The 21,510-nt window shown below is 41.7% G+C and overlaps 2 protein-coding genes across 2 annotated transcripts in view; one reads left to right on the plus strand and one right to left on the minus strand.

Annotated features, from left to right (window-relative positions):
* Positions 1-13,825, minus strand: part of ITGA2 (integrin subunit alpha 2) — a 102,373-nt gene extending 88,548 nt beyond the window's left edge. The window contains exon 1 of the mRNA XM_077896003.1: positions 13,631-13,825. Within this exon, the coding sequence (XP_077752129.1) occupies positions 13,631-13,688 (58 nt within the window). The 5' untranslated portion in view covers positions 13,689-13,825. The remainder of the gene's footprint in view (positions 1-13,630) is intronic.
* Positions 13,826-19,879: 6,054 nt separating this feature from the next.
* On the plus strand, positions 19,880-20,479 carry LOC144311917 (large ribosomal subunit protein eL42-like). Its single transcript, XM_077894320.1, has 2 exons — positions 19,880-20,099; positions 20,290-20,479. Exons 1-2 carry the CDS (start codon positions 19,881-19,883, stop codon positions 20,413-20,415), a joined length of 345 nt encoding a protein of 114 aa, XP_077750446.1. The 5' UTR covers position 19,880; the 3' UTR covers positions 20,416-20,479.
* The last annotated feature ends 1,031 nt before the right edge of the window (positions 20,480-21,510 follow it).

Genomic DNA, 21,510 nt, shown 5'->3' on the forward strand with positions numbered 1-21,510 from the left:
TGCTAGAAGTATGAGGATTTTTTTTAAATTGAAAAATCCACATGCTGGGCAAGTCTAATAGTATCTCACAGTACCTAAGAACTTAGGGTGTGAATGCTCTGTGACCTTGTGCAAGTTTCTCATCCTACATAAGCTTTCACCTGTGAAATAGATATAATACATAAATCTACCTCATTGTGATCAGACAATGCATTTAAAACTCTCAACCCAGGGACGCCTGGATGCCTCAGTGTTTGAGCTTCTGCCTTTGGCTCAGGTCGTGATCCCAGGTCCTGGGATTGAGTCCTGCATCAGGCTCCCTGCAGGGAGCCTGCTTCTCACTCTGCTTATGTCTCTGCCTCTCTCTTTGTGTCTCTCATGAGTAAATAAATAAAATCTTAAAAAAAAAAAAAGAACCAAAAAACTTCGACCCAGTGCCTAGTAAATGATGAGCACTTAGTAAAGACAGCTGATTTCGTTGGTTGTGTTTTGTTCACTATTAATGTCATTATATATTACCAAGGATAGCACAATTTTTGTGAAATTTATAAAGGCATACTAATTTGTGATCCCACCTTCACCTCTATCATGAAAAGCATATTCTAACTGAATTTCCATTTAAGTTTCTGAGAGTTGATGTGTATTAGGTAAGGGGACGACACATTGTTCCATTTTGCTGAGGCATACTCAAAGTATACCAGGAAAGCCAAGAAAACATTATCAGTTGGTGGATTCTCCAGGAAGTAACACAATCAGGAAGTGGGGTTACTCAGATCCTGACTTTACACTTTGAAAACAGACTTCAAACTCTAAAGTGTAGCTAATCATTACTTAGAATACGTATGACAATGAAAAATGGTCATAGGTTACATTAGATAATTTGAACACATACACAACTACAGGAACTCATTTTCAATAGCATTGTCTTCATGATAAGAGGACAAAAATGCAGAAATAATGTAGAAAGTCCTCTTCTGTTCCTAAAAAAACACAAAGCAAGTAAACTTAGAAATTACCGGCCCTCTAGAAATGACCATATATCATACACAGATTTAAGCACTATGATGGTTGGCTTATAGCTATACTGCTTAAAAAAAAAGAAAAAAGGTAGTGCAAAATCCAAAAGCATAAGATGACCTTTACAACTGCTTTTGGATTATAGTGGCATAACATCTTCCTGCTTTCATTAGGAAAGAAAAATGCAATTTTTCTCTGAAGGACTTTGAGTGTTAAATTTTATAATCAGTAAGGATCTAGATGCTACCCTTTTCCTCCACAGGTGATTTTAGAAATGAAAAGCAGAGCTCCTGAGGGGATGCCTTGAATCCTCCAATTCCCCCAGGGTCTGATGCAGCTGCCACAGGACAGGCACTACATAAATGTTCCTTAAAACAGATCTCTTCAATAAATGGATGATGATAAAAATGGATGAATACCAAGTATATGGATATTTTAAAAACAGCATCATATATACTTTTCCAGTCTGCAAATTACTTTGCCATTCATCATCCCCTTTGATCCTCCCATTGGCCCAGAAAGGTAGGGAAGAGTTTGCCTGTGATATGCAAAGTCACTGGGAAAAATGGCAATTAGTTTACTCTTCAGGGCTGGAGTTCTTCCATGAAGCCATGAACATTAAATGTGCTTAATACTGGCACTTTGTTGTATTGCACTTTACTTTATTGAGCTTTATGTTGTGTTTCTTACAAACTGAAGGATTGTCGGCAGCCTGGGTGGCTCAGAGGTTTAGTGCCACCTTCAGCCCAGGGCGTGATCCTGGAGACCAGGAATCGAGTCCCACGTCAGGCTCCCTGCATGGAGCCTGCTTCTCCCTCTGCCTGTGTCTCTGCCTCTCTCTGTCTCTGTCTCATGAATAAAGAAATAAATAATCTAAAAAAAAAAACAAACAAATTGAAGGATTGTGACAACCCTGTGTCTAGCAAGTCTATTTGGTACATTTTTCCAATGGCATTTGCTCACTTCATATCTCTGTGTCATATTTCGGTGATTATTGCAATAATCAATATTGCAATATTGATTCAAACTTTCCCATTATTATTATATTTGTTATGATCTGTGGTCAGTGATATGACTTGCTGAAAGCTCAGATGATGATTAGCACTTTTTAGCAATGAAGTATTTTTAAATTAAGGTATGTACTTTTTTGGATGTAATGCTATCTCACACCTTTTTTTTAAGGATTTATTTATTTATTCATGATAGACATAGAGAGAGAGAGAGAGAGAGAGAGAGAGAGAGAGGCAGAGACACAAGCAGAGGGAGAAGCAGGCTCCATGCAGGGAGCCCGACGCGGGTACGTGGGACTTGATCCCGGGACTCCAGAATCAGTGCCCTGGGCCAAAGGCAGGTGCTAAACCGCTGAGCCATTCAGGGATCCCCTATCTCACATTTAATAGATTATAGTATAAATATAACTCTATATACACAGGGAAACTGGAAAATTACTTAACTCACTTTATTGCAGTGTTTGCTTTATCGTGGTGGTCTAGAGCTGAAGCCTTATGATCTCTGAGGTACATCTATCTATACATGTTTGTTTAGTGTAATGGATCTCAGCTGGGAAAACTTTGTTCCTCATGGGTATTTTGTAAGGCCTGGACATATTTTTGGTTGTCACACTTGAAGGGGGGCGGCTTCTAGCATCTAGTGGGTGAAGGCCATTGATGCTGCTCAACATCTTACAGTGGACAGGACAATACCTCCACCCACCCCCACCTTATCCCCCTGACCGAAGGAATCATCTGGCCCAATGTCAATAATGTCCATGTTGAGCAACTCTGATGTAAACAATGAACTGCCCTGTAAGCACAATTAAGTTGATTAGGTTACTGTGGTGGTTTTAAAATCTGTCTGGGAATTATTTGATACTCTTCCTCTCAAGAAAAAAAGTCTTCTCCCTCAGAATCTAGGTGAGACTTTGTGATTGCTTTGATGCAGAGAGGCAGTTGCATGATTTCTGAGTCTATGTTACAAAAGGCCATATGGTTTCTGCCAGTTTGGTGGAAGGGGGGGGGGGAAACATATGTCTTTGGATCCCTGAGTCATCCTGCAGGAAGTCAGGCTATCAGAGGGTGCCATGAGAGCAAGGCCATTTGATGGGGCCACACAAAGAGAGAACTGCCTACCCTCTTATAGTAAGCACATGAGAAACCACAAGCCAGAACTGCCCAGACAAGCTATTCCCAAAGTCCTACTGAAGAAACCATCAGAGATGACAAATGGTGGTTGTCATTTCAAGCCACTAAGTTTTAGGGTGAGGGGTTACATGGCAATAGCTAACCAGAACAATCTCCAAATTCAGTTACTTGAAATCAAATGCTCTAGTAAACAGAATATCCTCTCTCCCTCTAAACCGTCTGAAAGAATGAAATCTTAACTAGAGAACTGCCACTCCTCAAGTGAAATGGATTATAATCAGCCTATGGAAAATAGGTCACCAAGGGGTAGTTTGTTAAATAGGTTTACAGAAGTTCTGAAGAACATTTTGAAATTATGGAGAACACACTGCAGGTTGGAGTCTTGGGCCTTAGTCATTTTGAAAACTGATTATTATAAAACTGAGGCATTTACTAGATGATCTCTTGATGTTGTCCCAGGCCTAGATTCTAGACTATCCTAATCTATGCATAGTTTTCAAAAGATAGGCATTTTTAAATTGTAACATAAAAAGTGCACCCTAATGAATATGAAGAATGAAGATTAAAATAAATATGAAGAATCACCTTACATCCATCAAACTACAAAAAGCTAAAAAAAAAAAAAACTACAGCAAGTAAATTAGAACCTAATATTGGTGAAATTTGTAAATTCACACATTATTGAGAACTAAACTGTTCAATATGGAACAAGAGCTAAAAAATACACATAATCTTTGACCCAGTAATGCCTCCTCTGGAAACTGTCCAAAAGGAAAAAGGAAAGAAAAAGCTTCTTGCACAATGATATTTATAGCCACATTATTTACAGTAGGGGAAAAAGCCCACAGGAAACAACCTAAATATCCAACAACGAAACAATAGTTAGCCATGATATGGCAGGATGCATTAATTCAAAGCTGTAAATACAAAGCCCATATAGAAATGTACAAAGATATTAAGTGAAAAAAAGTAACTTGTTCATATTCATATAAATGGTAAGTATATCTATAAAAATTACTTTCACACTTATAAATGTCAAAAGAGAGAAATACAAATATTTTTTCTGTTAAGGTGACTATTTTAGTATGTGTCATTTTTCTATAAGGATATTAAAACACTCTGCTTTAATATTCTGAAATTATTAATCACGCTTAGTATTTCAATGGACATATATACCTCACAGTTATCTGAATGTTCATTTTATGTTTATTTTTTTAATTTTTTTACCAGTCATTTTTCTGAGCACTTACTATATGCCAGGTCCTGGGAATACTGTGATAAATAAGATTGAAGGTGATTTAGAAGAATGTGTTCAGTGAGAGAAATAGTCCAACTGAAGCTAAATTATGGGTGCTAGCTTTATGAGAACAGAACAGGGAAACCCAGACAGCACGTTGGGGAAAAAAAGATGTCTACACTGCCCTCATGCTTTTATTGATCTTGTTACTTGTCAATACTCTAATTGGACATTTCAAGGCAAAGAAGAGATATCTTAAAAGCAAACAAACTCTGTCAAAGAAGTGAAGAAAAAAGATCAATGAAAGTAATATTTTAATATTTTAGCCAATTCAGATAAATCAACAAATAGAGACTTTTTTTTTTTTTTTTTTTGGCATATTCTAATTGGAAAGAACTAGGAAGTTTTTGGCTTGGCCTTATTTAGAACGTTTTTGCCCCGGGTTACAGTGGCTGTCATACATGTCTCATGCTGTCATCACTCAATTCAACAGAATTCAACTGGGCACAGATGACAAGGACATGGGCCCTGTCTTCTCAGAGTTTGCAATCAATGGGGGTTAGAGCTGAGTAAATGGATTCTTGAAATAGAAAGTGACAAGTGCTATGAACGTGTAGAGGACACTCGGATTGGGGTTGGGAATGAAATTGACACATAAATGATGTGCGGAATAGGGGTGGGGATAGAGAGTATTTCAGAAAGAGAAAGCACAGACAAAGGCATGAAACTGTACTCTTAAGAAGGGTTAGGGTCATATCTCACCTAGACCATAACAAAAAAGTAATGATAAAATGATGTCTGATAATTTGGGGGCAAAAATTAAATACTGTCATAATAAAGGGGTTTTTAATTACTATGTGCTATGGTCTGAATACTTGTGTCCCCTGCCCCTCCCCAATTTCATATCTTGAAATCCTAACCCCCCCCGCAAGATGATGGTATTAAGGAGTGGGGCCTTTGAGAGGTGCTTAGGCTTCACCCTCATGGATGGGATTGGTGGCTTATAAAAGAAGCTCCAGAGAGACTCCAGCCCCTTCCACCAGCTATGAACCAGGAGGAGGCCTCTTGCCAGCATGTGACCATGCTGGCGCCTGATCTTGGACTTCCATCCTCTAGAATCATGAGCAATAAATTTTTGTTGTTTATAAACCGCCCAGTCTGTGGTATTTTGTTACAGCAGTCCAAATGGACTAAGACACTTTGACATTTACATAAATTATTTATTTAATCATCTTTTAATTTTTCATTAAGGCTTTTTAATTCAGGCTATTTATTACATTTTTATGCTGAAAAGAAGATAGACATTGCATATAAGTATCCCAATTTTCAAGACTAAATTATTCTTTTTTCTCCTCAACCATGTTAATAGGTACACAGAAAAATTAAGTCAATTGTTCTGAAAGATCTGTTTATACAGTAGCATTTGGAATATGACTTTAGAAAGGTTATAAAATCCAGAAGATTCAGTGTCCATATTCTAACAAGTGTCCATGAAGCTATTTGGTCAGGACCTGAAGGTAACTGGTACACAGTTTGGAATAGAGTTATCTGACTGAGCTGACCAGAGGCCAGCTTGCATTCAGTCTGTATTTGGACACGGTATCCATGGGAATGAGATCAGGCGTGCACAAAGACAAACAAAGGCCACCTTCGAATGAATGAGAGGGAATGACAACTGCCAATGTTCAAGGCATCCATGGGCACAAGAGCTTTGCTCATGCTTTTCAAAACACAATGAAATAATCTCTTACGCTGACAATACAGTGTCCATCACTCCTTTATTTCCATTGCTCTGTTTAAACACCAACCTCATTTTTATACAGAAAGCCTTTCAATGCTCAGGAGTTATGTATGGCTTCTGTAGAAAAACCATCTCTAGTCACTTTAAACTCCTAAAAGGAAGTATTGCGGTTATTCTTTCAGAACATAGAATAATAATGCAGGAATCTTCACCGACAAAATTGCACAGTTGCCGTGAACTGTTTGGACAACAAGAACAGACAATTCTTTCAAAGGAAGAACGATATATTTGAAAACTATTAACAGTCCCAATATTCTGTGGACCTGAAAACATTAGCAAAATATGCAGTTCAAGTTTATACTGGTTAGTGTCATTTATATGTACAAGAGTCAGCAGGCACAGACTGGAAAAAAATACTTGTATATAAGCACTTTGAACTAATTGTAAGTTTAACAAAATTAAGCACTGGCCTTAATTTCTTTTCTAATTTATATGATTAAATGAAAATGTTTTAAAACACTTTGAAAACACCCTGAGTTACACAGAATAAAAGGCCTTAATATTTTACTAACAGAGCTTTTCAAAGCCAGCTCTAATTCTCTGTGTTATATGGGACTATGACTTCTGAAATGACTTTGAGGATCTTTATTATACTGGATAGAAATAAAGAACTAAAAGTTTAACTGGAGAAACCTACCTATAACTCCAAAGAACCCTTCTTTGTTAGGAAATCTGACTAAAGCACAGATATTAATTCTGGGACCAGAATTTGAATTCTCTTATATATTACACACCCTAAAAACCATGCGAAGCTTATTAATTACAGCTATTTTAGTGTGGTAAATCTGTTCTGAAACAAATATATAAAAGGGCTCCCTCATCAATCCAAGCAGCCACACTGGGGGGTGGGGAGGTACCTATGCCCACAGCTTGGCTGCCTCCCTCTGCAGTCCTCAAAGTCATCAGTTTCACCCTTGACTCATCAGTTCATGTCTTCTCCATGTCAGACCCTGGAACCCCATGGAGACTGCCCTCATCAAGGCTGTCCAACATGCTTGACTTCTGTGAGGAAGATGATCCAACTGACCAACTCTTCCCTCTCAAAATATTTGTGTGGCGCCCCACTTCCTGCGATCTTTTTTCTGTTTACTACTCCCACCGCTCCTCTGCCCCTGGCATCTCCTCTTCCTCACCTGACCCTCTCAGGTAATCCCTCGTGTTGTCACCGAAGCCATCTGCTGGTCTCTGCCTGACTCACCCATGGCATGTCTTCAGTGACTCTAGTCTCCTCTGACTCCTAAATCTCTATCCCCTGTTGTTCTGTCTCCTGCTTCTAATACTGCTGTATATGCAACTATCTCCTACCTAGACATGCACTTGGAGGTCTCAAACAACCTAGATGCACATGTCTAGGTAGTAGACAGTTGTATATACAGCAGTATTATATTATTATATTATATATTATAATTATATAATGTACAATATAACATGTCCATATTAACATAGATTAATAGATAATAATAATTATATTAGCATATGTTAATAATACATGCTATTACATAGCATGTCTATAAAACATGTCTATATATGTCTATATTAGATTATTATGTTATATGTAATAATATGTATATTATGTTATAATAATAAGTTGCCTTTTTTCCTCATCTCCCCCTGTCTCAGTCAATAGCCGCTCCTGGGTTCTCTACATCCAAAACCTAGGCCTCAGTCTTTTCCTCTCCTTCAGTTGCTGCACCACAGTAAATCTTTTGCCAAATCCTGTCTGTTCTCCCTAACTACTTTACAAACCTGTCCCCTGTTACCTTTCTCTACTGCTACTGAGCTTTGGCACCATCGTCCCCCAATTGTGTACTAAGCTAAAACTAAGACCAGAACCAGTTCTTTATCCTTAGTGCTTTTGGGGCCTTCAGTATGGCCTCTATTCAATCCACCATCCTCCCTGCCTCCAGTGATCTATGCAAGGAGCCAATCTGATCATGTCACTCCCCCGCTTAAGGCCTTTCAAAACTATCCAATTGTCCTAAATAGTCCATTTTTCTTGCTGCAGTTTATAAGGCCATTTCGGGTCAGATGCCTGCTAACTCTCAGCTTTCACCCTCTGTGAATACCTTGACCAGTATGTTCTGGACACAATGACCTTCTCCCTTCCCATTCAAGCATCTAAAACAATTGATCTAGGATCTAGGAGACTTGTGTCCCATTCCTGGTTATGTTACTTTCTATCTTATATTGTCACTAATAGCCTGTTTACAAGGTGAAAACTGGACCCTGACCCTTGAGGTCCTTCACAGTAGATTTGAACTGTAAAGATTCTTTCCTGTTCCCATGAAGATGTGCGGGGAGGCTTAATACTTAAATGCATCACAGTGACATTTCTCCATCCTCTGAACTCAATATTAAGTTCTGTACCACTCATTTAGCAATTAATTATATATAACCAAATGATATTTATTATGTTATAGAAACTTATATTACATATATATGTTATAAGCATAGACAACAAAACAATATGACGAAAACAACATAACCAAGTTTTAAATTACACATTTTTTTTTAGGCACAAGGAGATGGCTCTAAATATCAATAATTCAGAAACTCAAAGAGAATATCAAAGACCTGCTTTCTGTCTTTCCACTGGGCCAGTGTACTGGCTTTATCCTCCAGATAGCTGACATTAAGGCTATCAGATGGCTACAGTTATCCCAAGCTCCACATTTCAACCTGGAAGTATGTTTCTTAACCAATGTCTCTCTTACGAATGAAAATTCTTTCCCAAAAGTCTCCAAGCCTATCTCCCTCCATGTCTCATTGTAGTCACATGCCCATGTCTAACACAAACCCTGGAGAGAAGTATGAGACCATCAGGAATGGCCCAGTGCAATCACAGCTCGAGGTTCCCTGCCTCTCACTCCACTCTCTTAGCTGTGTAGAGGAAGAGGCGGCCCCATAACTGGACTTCTGTCAGAAAGGAGGACGGCAGGGTCTGAAATTGGTTTGGTACCTTCCAGGGACTGAGACAATGTCATCATCTCATATTTGAACTGGTTTCCAAATAGACTATAAACTCTCTGGACCATGTTTCAAGTTTCCTATGGCCGGGCCTAGCACATTGCCTTACCTAAAATGGTTACTCCATAAAAAAATGTTCAAATACTAGTATTATGGAATTCACCACAGCTGGATGAACAAAGCAAACAGCAATGGATCATCTGAAGAGGCATCAAAGGAATCACTTTCACATACAGAATCTATTGTTGTTTCAGGACTTGTGTGTTCAGGTTAATCATTAGTCACCATAATAAATGAAACAAACAAACAAACACAAAAATCCTCCGATCTTTGACTTGCCAATTAGAATGACAGCCTTATGTGGTTCTTCCTCTTTTGTGCTGTGCTGAATCTTTCAGTAACATCCCAAGGCTGATAGTCCAGACAAAAGCTTTTGACTTAAGTGGTAACATTCACATGACACCAGGATGATATTTTGGTCCTTTGCCATCTTTCCTGAAATACTTTATTTTTGACATACTGACTTGAATTTGTTTTTATTTCACGGAATGTCTAAAATTCCATCACTAGAAGCTCATCTCTTTACATTAACAGGCTTCTCTCCCTTCTGATAGGCCCATGGCTATTAACACATTAAGACAGGACTAGTCATCACCCACCTTAGAGGGAATTCATTTGAACTGACGCATTCACTGCCTGTCTTGGTGTTGAAACATACCTGTCTTGGTGGTCATCTCACAACAAGGTGGTACAGGCAATACCGGAATTTTAATTTGTTAGGAAAGACAAGATACAGCTCTAATATTTAAGCAATTACTTGCAAATCTGGCTGCATGTCAGAAGTGCATGAATAATTGTTTTTAAATAGTGATCCTGAGCCCTGGTGCATGAATTTAAATCAAACAGAGGTTCATGAACCAGGACTTAAGAGAGCAAAGCGTCCTTGAAGTCGGGTAGGTATAGCTGGAGAGCCATGGGGTGGGGAGTTACTTTTTAAAAGGGTGGTTTACAGCTGCACAGGTGCTGAGGATAAGAGGGAAGAGGCACTTTAGGGTTGGTCCCAGAAATGAAAGATTATCTCAAACTTCCCTTTTAGTCAGAAAAGAAAATTTTTTCTACTTTATAATTTTGCCTGGGGTTGTCTCTTTTAATGTAGGAAAATTGTGAGTTGCAAAGGGATAAGAAGAAATGGGGAAAATCATGAAGGCAGCGAAGGCAAAGGGAATAGCCTGGAAAATTGCACTTAATATGGTCTGATCAAGTGCAGTCAGAACACAGAAGGGTGTACACAGGTGTATAGATATGGCTTTGAGGTGTGTGTGCCATGTCTGTGTTTATGTGCAGTAGGTGTACTTGTGTCTATGTGTGTGCATGAGGAGTGTAGCAGAGAAAAGCCCAAATGGGCAGGCCAGGCTGCAGCCAGATGGCAAAGAACCTTTGCCGAGAAATGTGGACCTCACCCAATACGAGGTGGGGAACCACCAAACGTTTGAAGCAAGGGGCTGATTGGATACAACTAAGTGTCCAGAAAGATAACATTGGTGACAATGACAAGAATGGATTAGAGGGGTAAGAGATAAAAACAGGAAAACCAGTGTACCATTGTCCAGACGCAAAGAAAGTAAGGGTCTGAACTTGGTGGTGGCAGAGCTGCATAAGGTGGGGAGGATGGATAAAACTTGGAAATGGGCTGTGAGGTTGAAACAAGGGATAAGATTCCTGGTTTTAGCATCTTCATGCTAATACTGCTGCTGGTAAACAACAGTGGACGATACGGGAGAGAATTTTGGGGGGCACTTGTTGACTTCAGTTGAGGACGCATTGAGGCCATGCTTATTTGACATCTGGGTGAAGATTGTTGGTAGCAGATGAAAATACTGATCTGGAACCAGGAGAGAAGCCTGGCTGGAGATCCTGACTTGAGGGGGGAACTAACCCAGAGAGAGAGAACTGGTAAAGATGAAGACTAGGATTCAGGATGGAACCCAAAACACCTAGGACTGGGCAAAACAGATGAGCCTGTGAAAGAGAGTGAGGAAGAACTGCCTGGAAAGCAGGAGAAAAATAGGGAGAATAGAAGACAGAGGTGGAGGGTGTTCCAGGAGGACAGAGCTGCCAAATTACATGTTAAAAGAAGGATTAACTTATTCTGAGAGAAATTAGAGTATTTACAGCTTGACAGGAGCTAGGGAGAGGATTTGAAGGTATTCATTAAAGAGGCGGTGACTCTAGGCCAAGGTGCCAGAGATAGGGAGAGAAGGTGAGGATCGTCTGTGGCTTGGCAGCACACTGTAGAATGTAAGTGCCATCATGCATTTTAAAATTACATTTTCCTTTCCTCTATGTATCTATTGTTTAGATTAAGGATGAAATAGGCCCCTTTGGGTCTTTCTCTTCCATCCTTCATCTGCCAGTTACCATTTCGACGACTCTAGGCACTTAAACCAAGAAGTGATCAATGCAAGGTGATATATAGGAAACTGAACTTTGGACACTGCTTTTTCTTTTTTTCTTTTTGGACACTGCTTTTTCTTAAATACCCATGGGAAGGTTTATAGAAAGTAAATTTGACTCTAAATGTTAAAATGAGATTTGAGAGTTTTAAGTGTCTACATTGGTTGCATGTATGCTGGAGAGGATGTGAGATGTATAAACACACACACACATATTGCTTTTTACGTTCCCATTTTTGGTATTACACAGTTGTACCTGTATATGATTTATAAACATCTATATGTGTATGTGGAGAGTAATGATGAATACTCAAAAATTTTACATACATAGGGTAATGCCAAAAAGATTCAGCTATCACTGACCTAGAGGCTTAATTATTCATGTTAATCTGGGATATTCATGGTATCAGAAAATGATATTGCTTCCCTAGGAACCTGGATTGATACCACAAACGACAGAGCTTGATTATGATCATCCTGAGTTAAGAGAAAACTTGTTTCTTGGGTGTGCAGATAACTGGAACGAAAGGAAGGAATAAATATAAAAAAAATCATTTGTACACATGTCATTTCAAATCACCTCTGCTTTCTTGCACAGATTTGTCCTTATTAACTCCCTCCAGGTTAAAAATCTCTATACCTGACTTTATGCCTGGCAGCAACACATTCCACTGAAGTATTTCTCACCGCTCTTGAAAAAACAAGCCTCAACACTTCAAAGATAAGAAAATGATGTTATGTTTCCATAGCTTCTGTTAATAATGGGTAATTAAAGAGAGATGAAAAGCTCGGATTTAAATGTGTATTAGTTCTTGGGAAGGTTGTGCTGTTCCAGAGACTGATTTTCAAGTGAATCCAACTTTACTGGCAACTCCTCAGTTAGGGCTGGCTGTCCCTCAAAAGACTCTTGGGGCACCGGCACAGAATACCCACGAGGCACCTTTGTCTAAAAGGTTAGACTGAAAACCTAATGATGCTTCCTTTCTCCTGGGAGTGGGGATGGTGGCGCTATTCTTAACTCTGCCTGGGAGAAAATGCTACAGGGTTCTCTGGGTTAGGTTTCTTCCGTAGTAAAGAAGAGCTCAGCTACATCCCTTAAAGGAAGATACGAAATATTTATATGTATTAGGAAATATTTATTTTCTTTGTAAAAACACTTGAAAAACAGAGACCATTTTTTGTTTTGAGAGCTGTTCAAGCCACAGCATAGAACGTGACCTCTCCCGCCCCTCCTCCCGCTGAAGTTCTTAGACTGAGCGCACCCCGGCTCCGAGGAGGCTGCGCTCCAGGGACGAGGGTCGCACGACTTGGTGCAAAAGGCGGCGGGTGGGCCTCACGCCCAGCGCCCGCAGCCGGGGGTGCCGCTTCGTTAATCCTCTCGTTGGCAGCGGCAAAGCTCAAGAAAGTAAAAAAAAAAAAAAAAAAGGAACTTTTCCCGGCCTGAGTCGATGTTAAGTCGGACAGCAGCGCTACAACAATCAGAGGAAGGCAGAAGGGAAGGAAGAAATGCCCTCTGCCAAGTGTTGAAGAAGCGCTAGGTTTTCCTGTGTCCTCTAGGCTTGGAGACATCCGGGCTGCAGCCCGAAGACGCGGGGGCGCAATTCACACCCGCGGGTGCAACCGGGCGTCGGGGGCTCCCGGGGGCGCGTCGGCATCGCGCTGGGGCGGTGCACGCCGCCTCCCGGAGCCGGACCCCCGCACCCCAAGAGCCCTGCGGGGCGGGCTCGGGGCAGCACCTGCTGCCCACGCCGGGGTGCAGGGCTCGGCCGGCTCCGCGCACCCCGAGTCCCCGCTCCGCGCGTGCAGCGAGGGCGCGCGGGGCCCGGCTGCGAAGGCGCCTCAGCCGCAGGGTGGGACGTGCCCCGTGCGAACCCGGCGGGGAGGAGCGGGGAGCCTCTCCCTATTCGGCTCTGGATGCCGGGCAGCCCCGGCCCACGTGGGACCCGAGCAGAGCCGCGAGCCGCCTGCCCCGGCCCCGGGCCCCGCGCAGGTCCCTCCCGCGGCGGCGGCGGCTGCGGCGCGGACTCCCGCTTACCTTGACCGAGCACCAGCAGCAGCCGCAGCGGCGCGCCCCCTGCGCGTCCCGGCCGCATCCTGAGCCTGCCCCGGGCGGGGGGCGGGGGGCGGGGGGCAGCACTGCTCGCTCCGTGCACAGGAGTCCGGACCGCGGGCTCCAGCCGCCGTCCCGAGGGCTCCCTCGTCCCGCCAGGCCCAGGCCAGGGAAAAGTCGCCCGGCAGCTCCCGGGGCTCCAAGGCCCGCCCCGGCCCGCCCCCCGGCCCGGCACACCGGATCTGCCCCGCCCCGCCCCGCCAGCCGGGTCCCTGCACCCCCCGCCCCGCCCCGGGCACCTGCGCTCCGCCGCTCCCCGGCCCCGCCCCGTGGGTGCCCAGAACCAGACTGGGGGCCGGTCACTACCCCGCCCCCGAGGCCTCCGCCCTTCTGCAGGCTCCGGGCTCCTGGGGGGGGGGCGCCCCCCCAGGCGGCGCAGTGCCCCGTTCTCCGAGCCCTTCCCAAGTGGGTGGGGGAACGGCCAAAAATAAGTGCAGAATGACCAGGTTAGGAAAGAAAGAAGATCTGCTCACAAGTTATGATTATCCGAGGTATATTTAAGCAAGACCTGTTGCGAGAGCACCGTGTGTGTGCGTGTGTGTGCGTGTGTGTGTGAGATGAATCCCCATTCATTCCTCTCCTCCAAGATAATAAGCAGCTGATTTGATTACTAAGTTTAAGCGATTCACTTCAAGACAAAGAGAGGAGTGAGAGCCCATATATGAACTTGTGACTCTTCCTCTTTGTCTGTATTACACCATGACCATTTTATTCCTTTTTTTTTTTGTTTTTTTTAGTCTCAGATCTGGAAAAAACAACATTCTGTAACCATATCTGGGATTTTTACATACCAACCTAAGAAATAGGATATTCACTTTTCTTTGAATCTTTTTTTCCCTCCAAAAGCCTACAAATTCCCAGCATGTTGCTGAAACCAGAATTCTTCCAGTGACTATTTTTATGAAATAATCAGATGTTTTAATAAATCAAACTTAAGGAGCTATTAGACTAATCATTATTATTATTATCACCATTCCAAATCTTTATGGGGCAGGTAATAGAGCACTATGGGATGTCTAGGATACTGCCACTCGGAAGTAAAGTAGTTTACCATGGGAGGACTTAATTGATTGGTCTAAATCAAATGCTTTCCTTTACCATAGCGGAGTCCAGAGTCTTGAATTTTTAAAACACTAAATTGGTATTCATCAGGTGCTACTGCTTATCCTCATGACTATAAACTTTAGAGCTTTGAATTCAAACTGTATAGCTGCTGGTTCTTTCCTGTTTTCTTACTTATCACTTACTAATCCTGCTTACTAATCCTGAGAAACACTTGAAGGCATTTTTTTCCTGACCTGTCTGTGGTACTCACCTGCTTACTAAGACTCCCGCTAACACCTGAGAGCTCTCAGGTGGCGGTTTACTAACCCTGACACCCAACCTTGACTCTCCTCACAGGCTTCTTACAGGAAGTCAGCCAGTTTGAGGGAGATGAATATCTGTCTGTTTCCTTCTGACTCACTGAAATGTGAGTAAGTGTTTGGAACAGACCCTTGTTTGGGAGGCGATGTAGTTCCCTTCATGTGAGAGGAGGATCTGTGCTTTGTCTCTGGGTGCTGGGGAGGCAAATGCTCCCTTCTTTGCTGTTGTGCTCACAACGGGACAAATTAGCATTATGCCAGCATGAGGTAGAGAATAAATCAGGAGCTAAATTTTTCCAGAGTAGGCAAAAATTTCAAAGTTCAAGAAACAAAGAGTTGACTCCTGCCCCACATTAATCTTAAAAGTATAAAATGTTCCTGGGACAAAATAGTTGGAGAACTCATGCCTTAATCTTCCTAGGAACTATTCTGCCTAGGTATAACTGTGCTGGACACACATTCGGAGGAAATAAGATCAAGGCAGGGCTTTTTGAACTCTTTGGTCTCAAGGAGCCCTTTATACTTAAAATTTTTGAGAATCTCAGATGAATGGATAAAAAGATGGTGAAATAGATATTTTCTAACACTTCCAAAGTCCTTTACTGCCCTTGGGGTGGAGTCCCAGTCCCACTCTGGAGTCTCCAGGTCTATGGTGCCTCTGGGGCAGGTGGCCTCCTCTGACAGGCTACTTGATTTGCTCCTTCAGGTATTCTCAGCCCTCCTTGGAGTACTTAGGGGCCTTGGAGGGGGCTACCGAGAAAGCCAACATCAGCAGAATAATGCCTGAATTCTAAGACTTATTAGATGTGAGAGTTAAACTTCGGAGGGACTGGGGTTTGGGTTGTCTTGAGACTGGTCTGCTCACGCCTGTACTGGGTGAATTGGCTCATGACTGGGGTGGGGCTACCTCCTTAGACTTCTGAAGGACAGTCTGGCTCTTTCGCTAGGCCCCAGCAACTTCTAGTCATACACCAAGTGGATGGTGGCCCCAGCCACAATGCCTCCTCAGCAACCATGCTTGTGGCACCATGGTAGTTCACCTCTGTGCACAAGGACCAAGATGTTGGAATATTATTCAGCTGCAAAAAAGGACATTTTGCCATTTGCAATGATGGATGAAACCGGAGGACATTATGCTAAGTGAAATAAGCCAGACAGAGAAAGACGAATACTGCATGATCTCACTTACATGTGGAATCTAAAAAAGCCATCTCATAGTACAGAGACTAGAATAGTGGTTACCAGGGCCTGGAGGTGAAGAAAATGAGGAGATGTTGGTAAAAGGGTACAAACTTTCAGTTATAAGATGAATAAGTCCTGGGTGCCTGGTGACTACAGTCAATAATATTGTATTGTATATTTGACATTTGCTGAGAGAGTAGATCTTAAGTGTTCTCACAACGAAAACAAAAAAATGGTGACCATGTGAAGTGATGGATATGCTAATTATCTTGATTGTGATAATCAGATCATTTTATCTATTTTTTCCCTAATGGTGTATATACACATATTTATACACATATATACAAACTGTAATTGTCAATTATACCTTATTAAGGCTGGAAAAAATATGGAGGATCCCAAAGAAGTTTTGTTTATGTGGATTATTGCTACCTGTATTTACCATGCAAGAAATTGGAACAGATACGTTCTCTAATATTTATATATTATGTATTTATGTATTAATTCAACAATAAGGGTCTTATGTATTAACATAAATAACATATTCTACAAAAAAACCCATATTTCCCCCAAGTAAATAAATCATGAGAAGAATGGCTTTGTCTTACATTTTTGCCAATCTTTTTAATGTCTGGCTTAAAAAATAAACACTTGATTTCTCATATCTGCTCCTGCATCCAATATGTTCTGATGTGTAGTTTCAGTGAAATTATATTAATTTGGTAATAATTTGGAATTAATCTGGTATCACACAGATGCAGATGAAAAAACAGAACATAATTGTGGATACACCTGATACTGTCCCCAAATGCAACAAGTGGTAGCTTCTTAAAGACTAGTTCCAATGTGGAATCTGAAACCACATCAATAACCTTTGCCTACCCTAGTGTGTCGATTTGCAACCTCAGGAGTCCCTGGGGTTGAAATTTGAAGCTGGCCCCCATACATGGAGGGCAAGGAGAGAGAGGAATGAGGCAGACATCTTCAGATTGAGGGGTTGCAGTTTTAACAAGCAAGGGAACTTACACGCTAGGTTTGTCTGTGGCCGCAAGATGAGTGACTCTCCACATTGCTGCCAGCATCCTAAGTTTATGTAGAGCCCCTAACAGGCAGGATTTAGTCATATATACAGTTCATATAGTCTCAATAACACATTATTTTCTCAAAGCCATGTCCCTAATGTTGCTTCTACATTTCAAGGATAGGGGAGGGGATAAGGAGCCTCCAATGTCCTGAGTCCAATTTGCAGATCAATCAGTCATAACCTCCTCCAACATGTTGTGCATTAAAATTCATCGGCCTGCTGAGCACTTTGAGTAGATCTTTTACCCCTGCAAAAGTTTTGTCCCCTCATACACTGGTCATTTAAAAAATATTGGTTCACTGAGTTGTGCAGATTTTCCAATTGTTGATGCATTTCAGCACACAATATAAAAAAAGAATCATATCACCTAGCTCATCACAAAAGTCTTTACATTTTGGGAAGCTGTCAGACTCATGCTAGCACATACACATTTTCCAAAATTTCAATTTTCATTTGAAAGCTTGGATTTGATCATTGGCAACACATACTATCAGTGGTTCTATGTGAATAAAAGACCATTTCATTCATTTTTGAGAAATGTCTACCCAATACCCCAGCCTGAATAATCATAGTCTGTCTATCAATTGTTCTTTCAGGTAAAATGGGTGTTCCATGAAAAAAACATGGCTAGTTTGGTTGATGAATCATTGAGACAACCATCTTGACTCCGGGTGCAACACAAGTGCTTAATGTGTATTCCCAGGTTTACTCATGCAAAATATTTAAAGGACATGTACTCAAGGGTTGAGATTTAATAAAGGTAGTTAATTTTTACTGCTTTGTCAAGGACATCCTTTTTGTTGTTAGAGAGAGATAGCTCACACACAGGAACACAATGGGGGGTCAGGACAGAGGGAGAGGGAGAGATAGAATCCCAAGCAGGCTACATGCTTAGCATAGTGCCCAATGCAGAGCTCGATCTCATAACCCTGAGAACATGACCTGAGCTGAAATCAAGAGTCAGATGCTTAACTGACTGAGCCACCCACGTGCCCTGTTACAGACATTCTAAGTGAAACTAGCTCTCTCCTTCCTCCCACCTTTCCTCCTCCCCTACTCTGTCCTCTTCCCCCATAATTCCTCCTTCCTTTCTTCCCCTTCCCCTTACCCTCTCCCTCTCATTTTTTCTCTGAGTATCCAGTGGTGAAGAATGCAATAATTACTCTTACTAATCATTGTTCTTGTACCATAGGGTAAATGTGAACACAGTGAAAAATGCAGATAATATCTCAGTATTAGTATAAACATATTTTGGACCTACTGACCACCAAAAGGGTCTTGCGACATCGAGGGGCCACATTCTGAGAACTGCTAAGGGATAGAGTAAGGCCTCCCCACTCTTTTCTTTCCAACTCTAGGCTGGAGTCTTTTGGAGAGGAGGCTTGAAAGAATTTTCCCCAGCATTTTCTATGACCTTTTTTTATCTTCAAATCCAGGTGTTTGCTTATCTCATTCCGACATGTACAATCACCTAAACTAGAAGCCTCTGCTTTCCATCCTTAGGACTACCATCAGGCCTTCCTGCCACCACACCATCTCAGCTCTGTCCTTAACCTTAACGTGGTGGTCTATCCATTTCCTACTTCCTCTGCCAATGCTGCTCTGTTTAGTTCAAGCCCTTTTGCTCTTTCCTCACAGTGTCAGTCTCCTATGCAATCTCTCTCTGCTTCCTCCCCTCCTATCTGCGATATACTCTATACCATCATCACAGTTATTTTTTCCAAAATGCAGGATTAATTTGCTGAAAATCTTGGGAAGTCTACAGGATGAAGTCCAAGCACCTTAGTGTTTAAGCTCCCAGTTGAACCTCGACCTGCCCCTGCTATCGCTCATACCAAAACTCTTTCTTTTGCGTGTATTATGGTATGACTTGAATTTAGTTATGGGTGTATACTCTACCTTCTCACTTAAATGCTGGATCTCTGAAACTTCCGTTTCCATCACCAGAGTCTAGTCCTGTACCTGGCAAGTAGTTCCTAAAAATTATCACTAAATTGAATTTCTGAAGAGTTCTACATTCTTCTCCCTATACCTGAAAAGGGTAGGGAATGTGAAATTCTATGTAACTCTTAGAAAATTTGCAAAGAAGTAACCAGTGACTCCTCAAATGTTACCCAGTAAATCCATGACAAGACTGAGTAAAATTCAGAATCCATTGCATTTGATTCACCAACAGGTCTCCCGGCATCTCTTGAGTTGCGTGACATCCAAAAATAAAACAGATACTTTCAACTTAAAAAGAAAACAAATAAAACTAAAATAATTCTACGTTCCTTAGTCCCTGGAACCATCAATCCATCTATGCATTTTATTCATACTTCTGTTCTAGCATTACAAGCATTAGCTGTCTTTGTTTTCATGTGTGTGGCAGACACGCAAAGCAACCTGCCAGCTCTGTCCACTGATTTCCTTCTGGAAGTCATCCTGCCTCCTAGTGACATGGAGAGACACCTGGCCCAAACTGCATTGATTAGATTTTCTCCTAGAAAGTTGTATTCATAGTACAGAGATTCTAGAGGATCTTTGCTGACCACATCGTCTTGTAATGATGGTGAATGTTCCTAAAACCAGCCAGACTTACTGCAAGAAGTGTGGTAAGCACCAACCCCACAAAGTGACACAGTACAAGAAAGGCAAAGATTCTCTTTATGCCCAGGGAAAGCAGCGTCATGACCGGAAGCAGAGTGGCTATGGTGGGCAGACTAAGCCGATTTTCCGGAAAAAGGCTAAAACTACAAAGAAGGGCAGCCCCAGTGGCGCAGCGGTTTAGCGCCGCCTGCAGCCCGGGGTGTGATCCTGGAGACTCGGGATCGAGTCCCACATCAGGCTCCCTGCATAGTGCCTGCTTCTCCCTCTGCCTGTGTCTCTGCCTCTCTCTCTCTAGCTGTGTCTCTATGAATAAATAAATAAAATCTTTAAAAAAAAAAAGAAAAAAAAATAAAACTACAAAGAAGATTGTGCTGAGGCTTGAATGTGTTGAGCCCAACTGCAGATCTAAGAGAATGCTGCCTATTAAGAGATGCAAGCATTTTGAACTGGGAGGAGATAAGAAGAGAAAGGGCCAAATGATCCAGTTCTAAACTTCATATTTTGTTATGAAGACAATAAAGTCTTGATGTTATGTCCACTTCAAAAAAAAAAAAAAGAAAAGAAAAGAAAAAGAAAAAAGAAAACAGAAAGGAGAGACCAAGTCACTGAAGCATGAATACATTAGAGAGAGAGAGGGATTGCTTTAGTTCTTTTTATCTTTCTGTTTTCTGTTTCCAGTCATTTGAGAGACCTGGCTGACCATTACATGAAATTAATTCCCTGTATCCTCCTAATATTTTCTTTTTTCTTATTGGACATCCTTTAGGACAGTGATCATGTCTCATTAACTTTACTCACAGTCTCCAAAATAGGGCCTGACACAGAGTTGTTGCTCAGTAAGTGTTTCTTCCAGTAATGAATAAACACATTTATTCAACTAACATCTAACTATTAAAATGAACCAGAGAAAAGAAGAAGTTAGGAAGTTTGTCTCTTAGAACATGGAAAAGCTCAATAAAGGGAAAACTTTATTCAGTTGTACTTCAGGGATTTTTTAAAAAGATTTTACTTATTTATTTGGTGGAGAGATGGAGAGAAAGAGAGAGAGAATGAGCAGGGGGAGCAGCAGGCAGAGAGAGAGGGAGAAGCAAGCTCCCAGCTGAGTGGAGAGCCCAATACAGGCTCAATCCCAGGACCCTGGGATCATGACCTGAGCTCAAGGCAGACATTTAACCAATGAGCCACCCAGGTGCCCTTCAAGAAATGTATCTTATGATGAATCAAGCCAGCTCTATGGCTATTTGTCACTCTGCTGTCTCTGGAAAACTTGGGTGTTTCAGTTAGAGATATAGATAGTAATGAATGTATTTTTCAAGGAGGAAAGAGCAAACTTACTTAAACTAGCCTAAGTCAAAGAAATGAAAGGATATGAGGAAATTTCAGAGAACCCAAAGATGTGAATTAATTACAGCCTGGTCTAAGGGACCTAAAGTGGAGCCTAGAAAAAGCAAGAACACAGTTCATTTTATATAACTTTGAGCAATGGTGTGAGTTGTTGGCTTTGCCTCCCTGTATGTACCTCCTCTTTGCCTCCCTCATGTACCTCCTCATGCTCCATCCTCCTCATTGTGGACTTATTTCCCCTT

Source organism: Canis aureus, chromosome 4 (genome assembly GCF_053574225.1).
Source record: "Canis aureus isolate CA01 chromosome 4, VMU_Caureus_v.1.0, whole genome shotgun sequence".
Lineage (NCBI taxonomy): Eukaryota > Metazoa > Chordata > Mammalia > Carnivora > Canidae > Canis > Canis aureus.

What these genes read in the sequence shown, in the direction of transcription:
- LOC144311917 (XM_077894320.1), top strand. Translation starts at nt 19,881, where the DNA reads ATGATGGTGAATGTTCCTAAAACCAGCCAGACTTACTGCAAGAAGTGT. An exon ending in GCAGCCCCAGTGGCGCAGCG is followed by an intron (nt 20,100 to 20,289) that starts GTTTAGCGCCGC and finishes ACTACAAAGAAG; the next exon opens with ATTGTGCTGAGGCTTGAATG.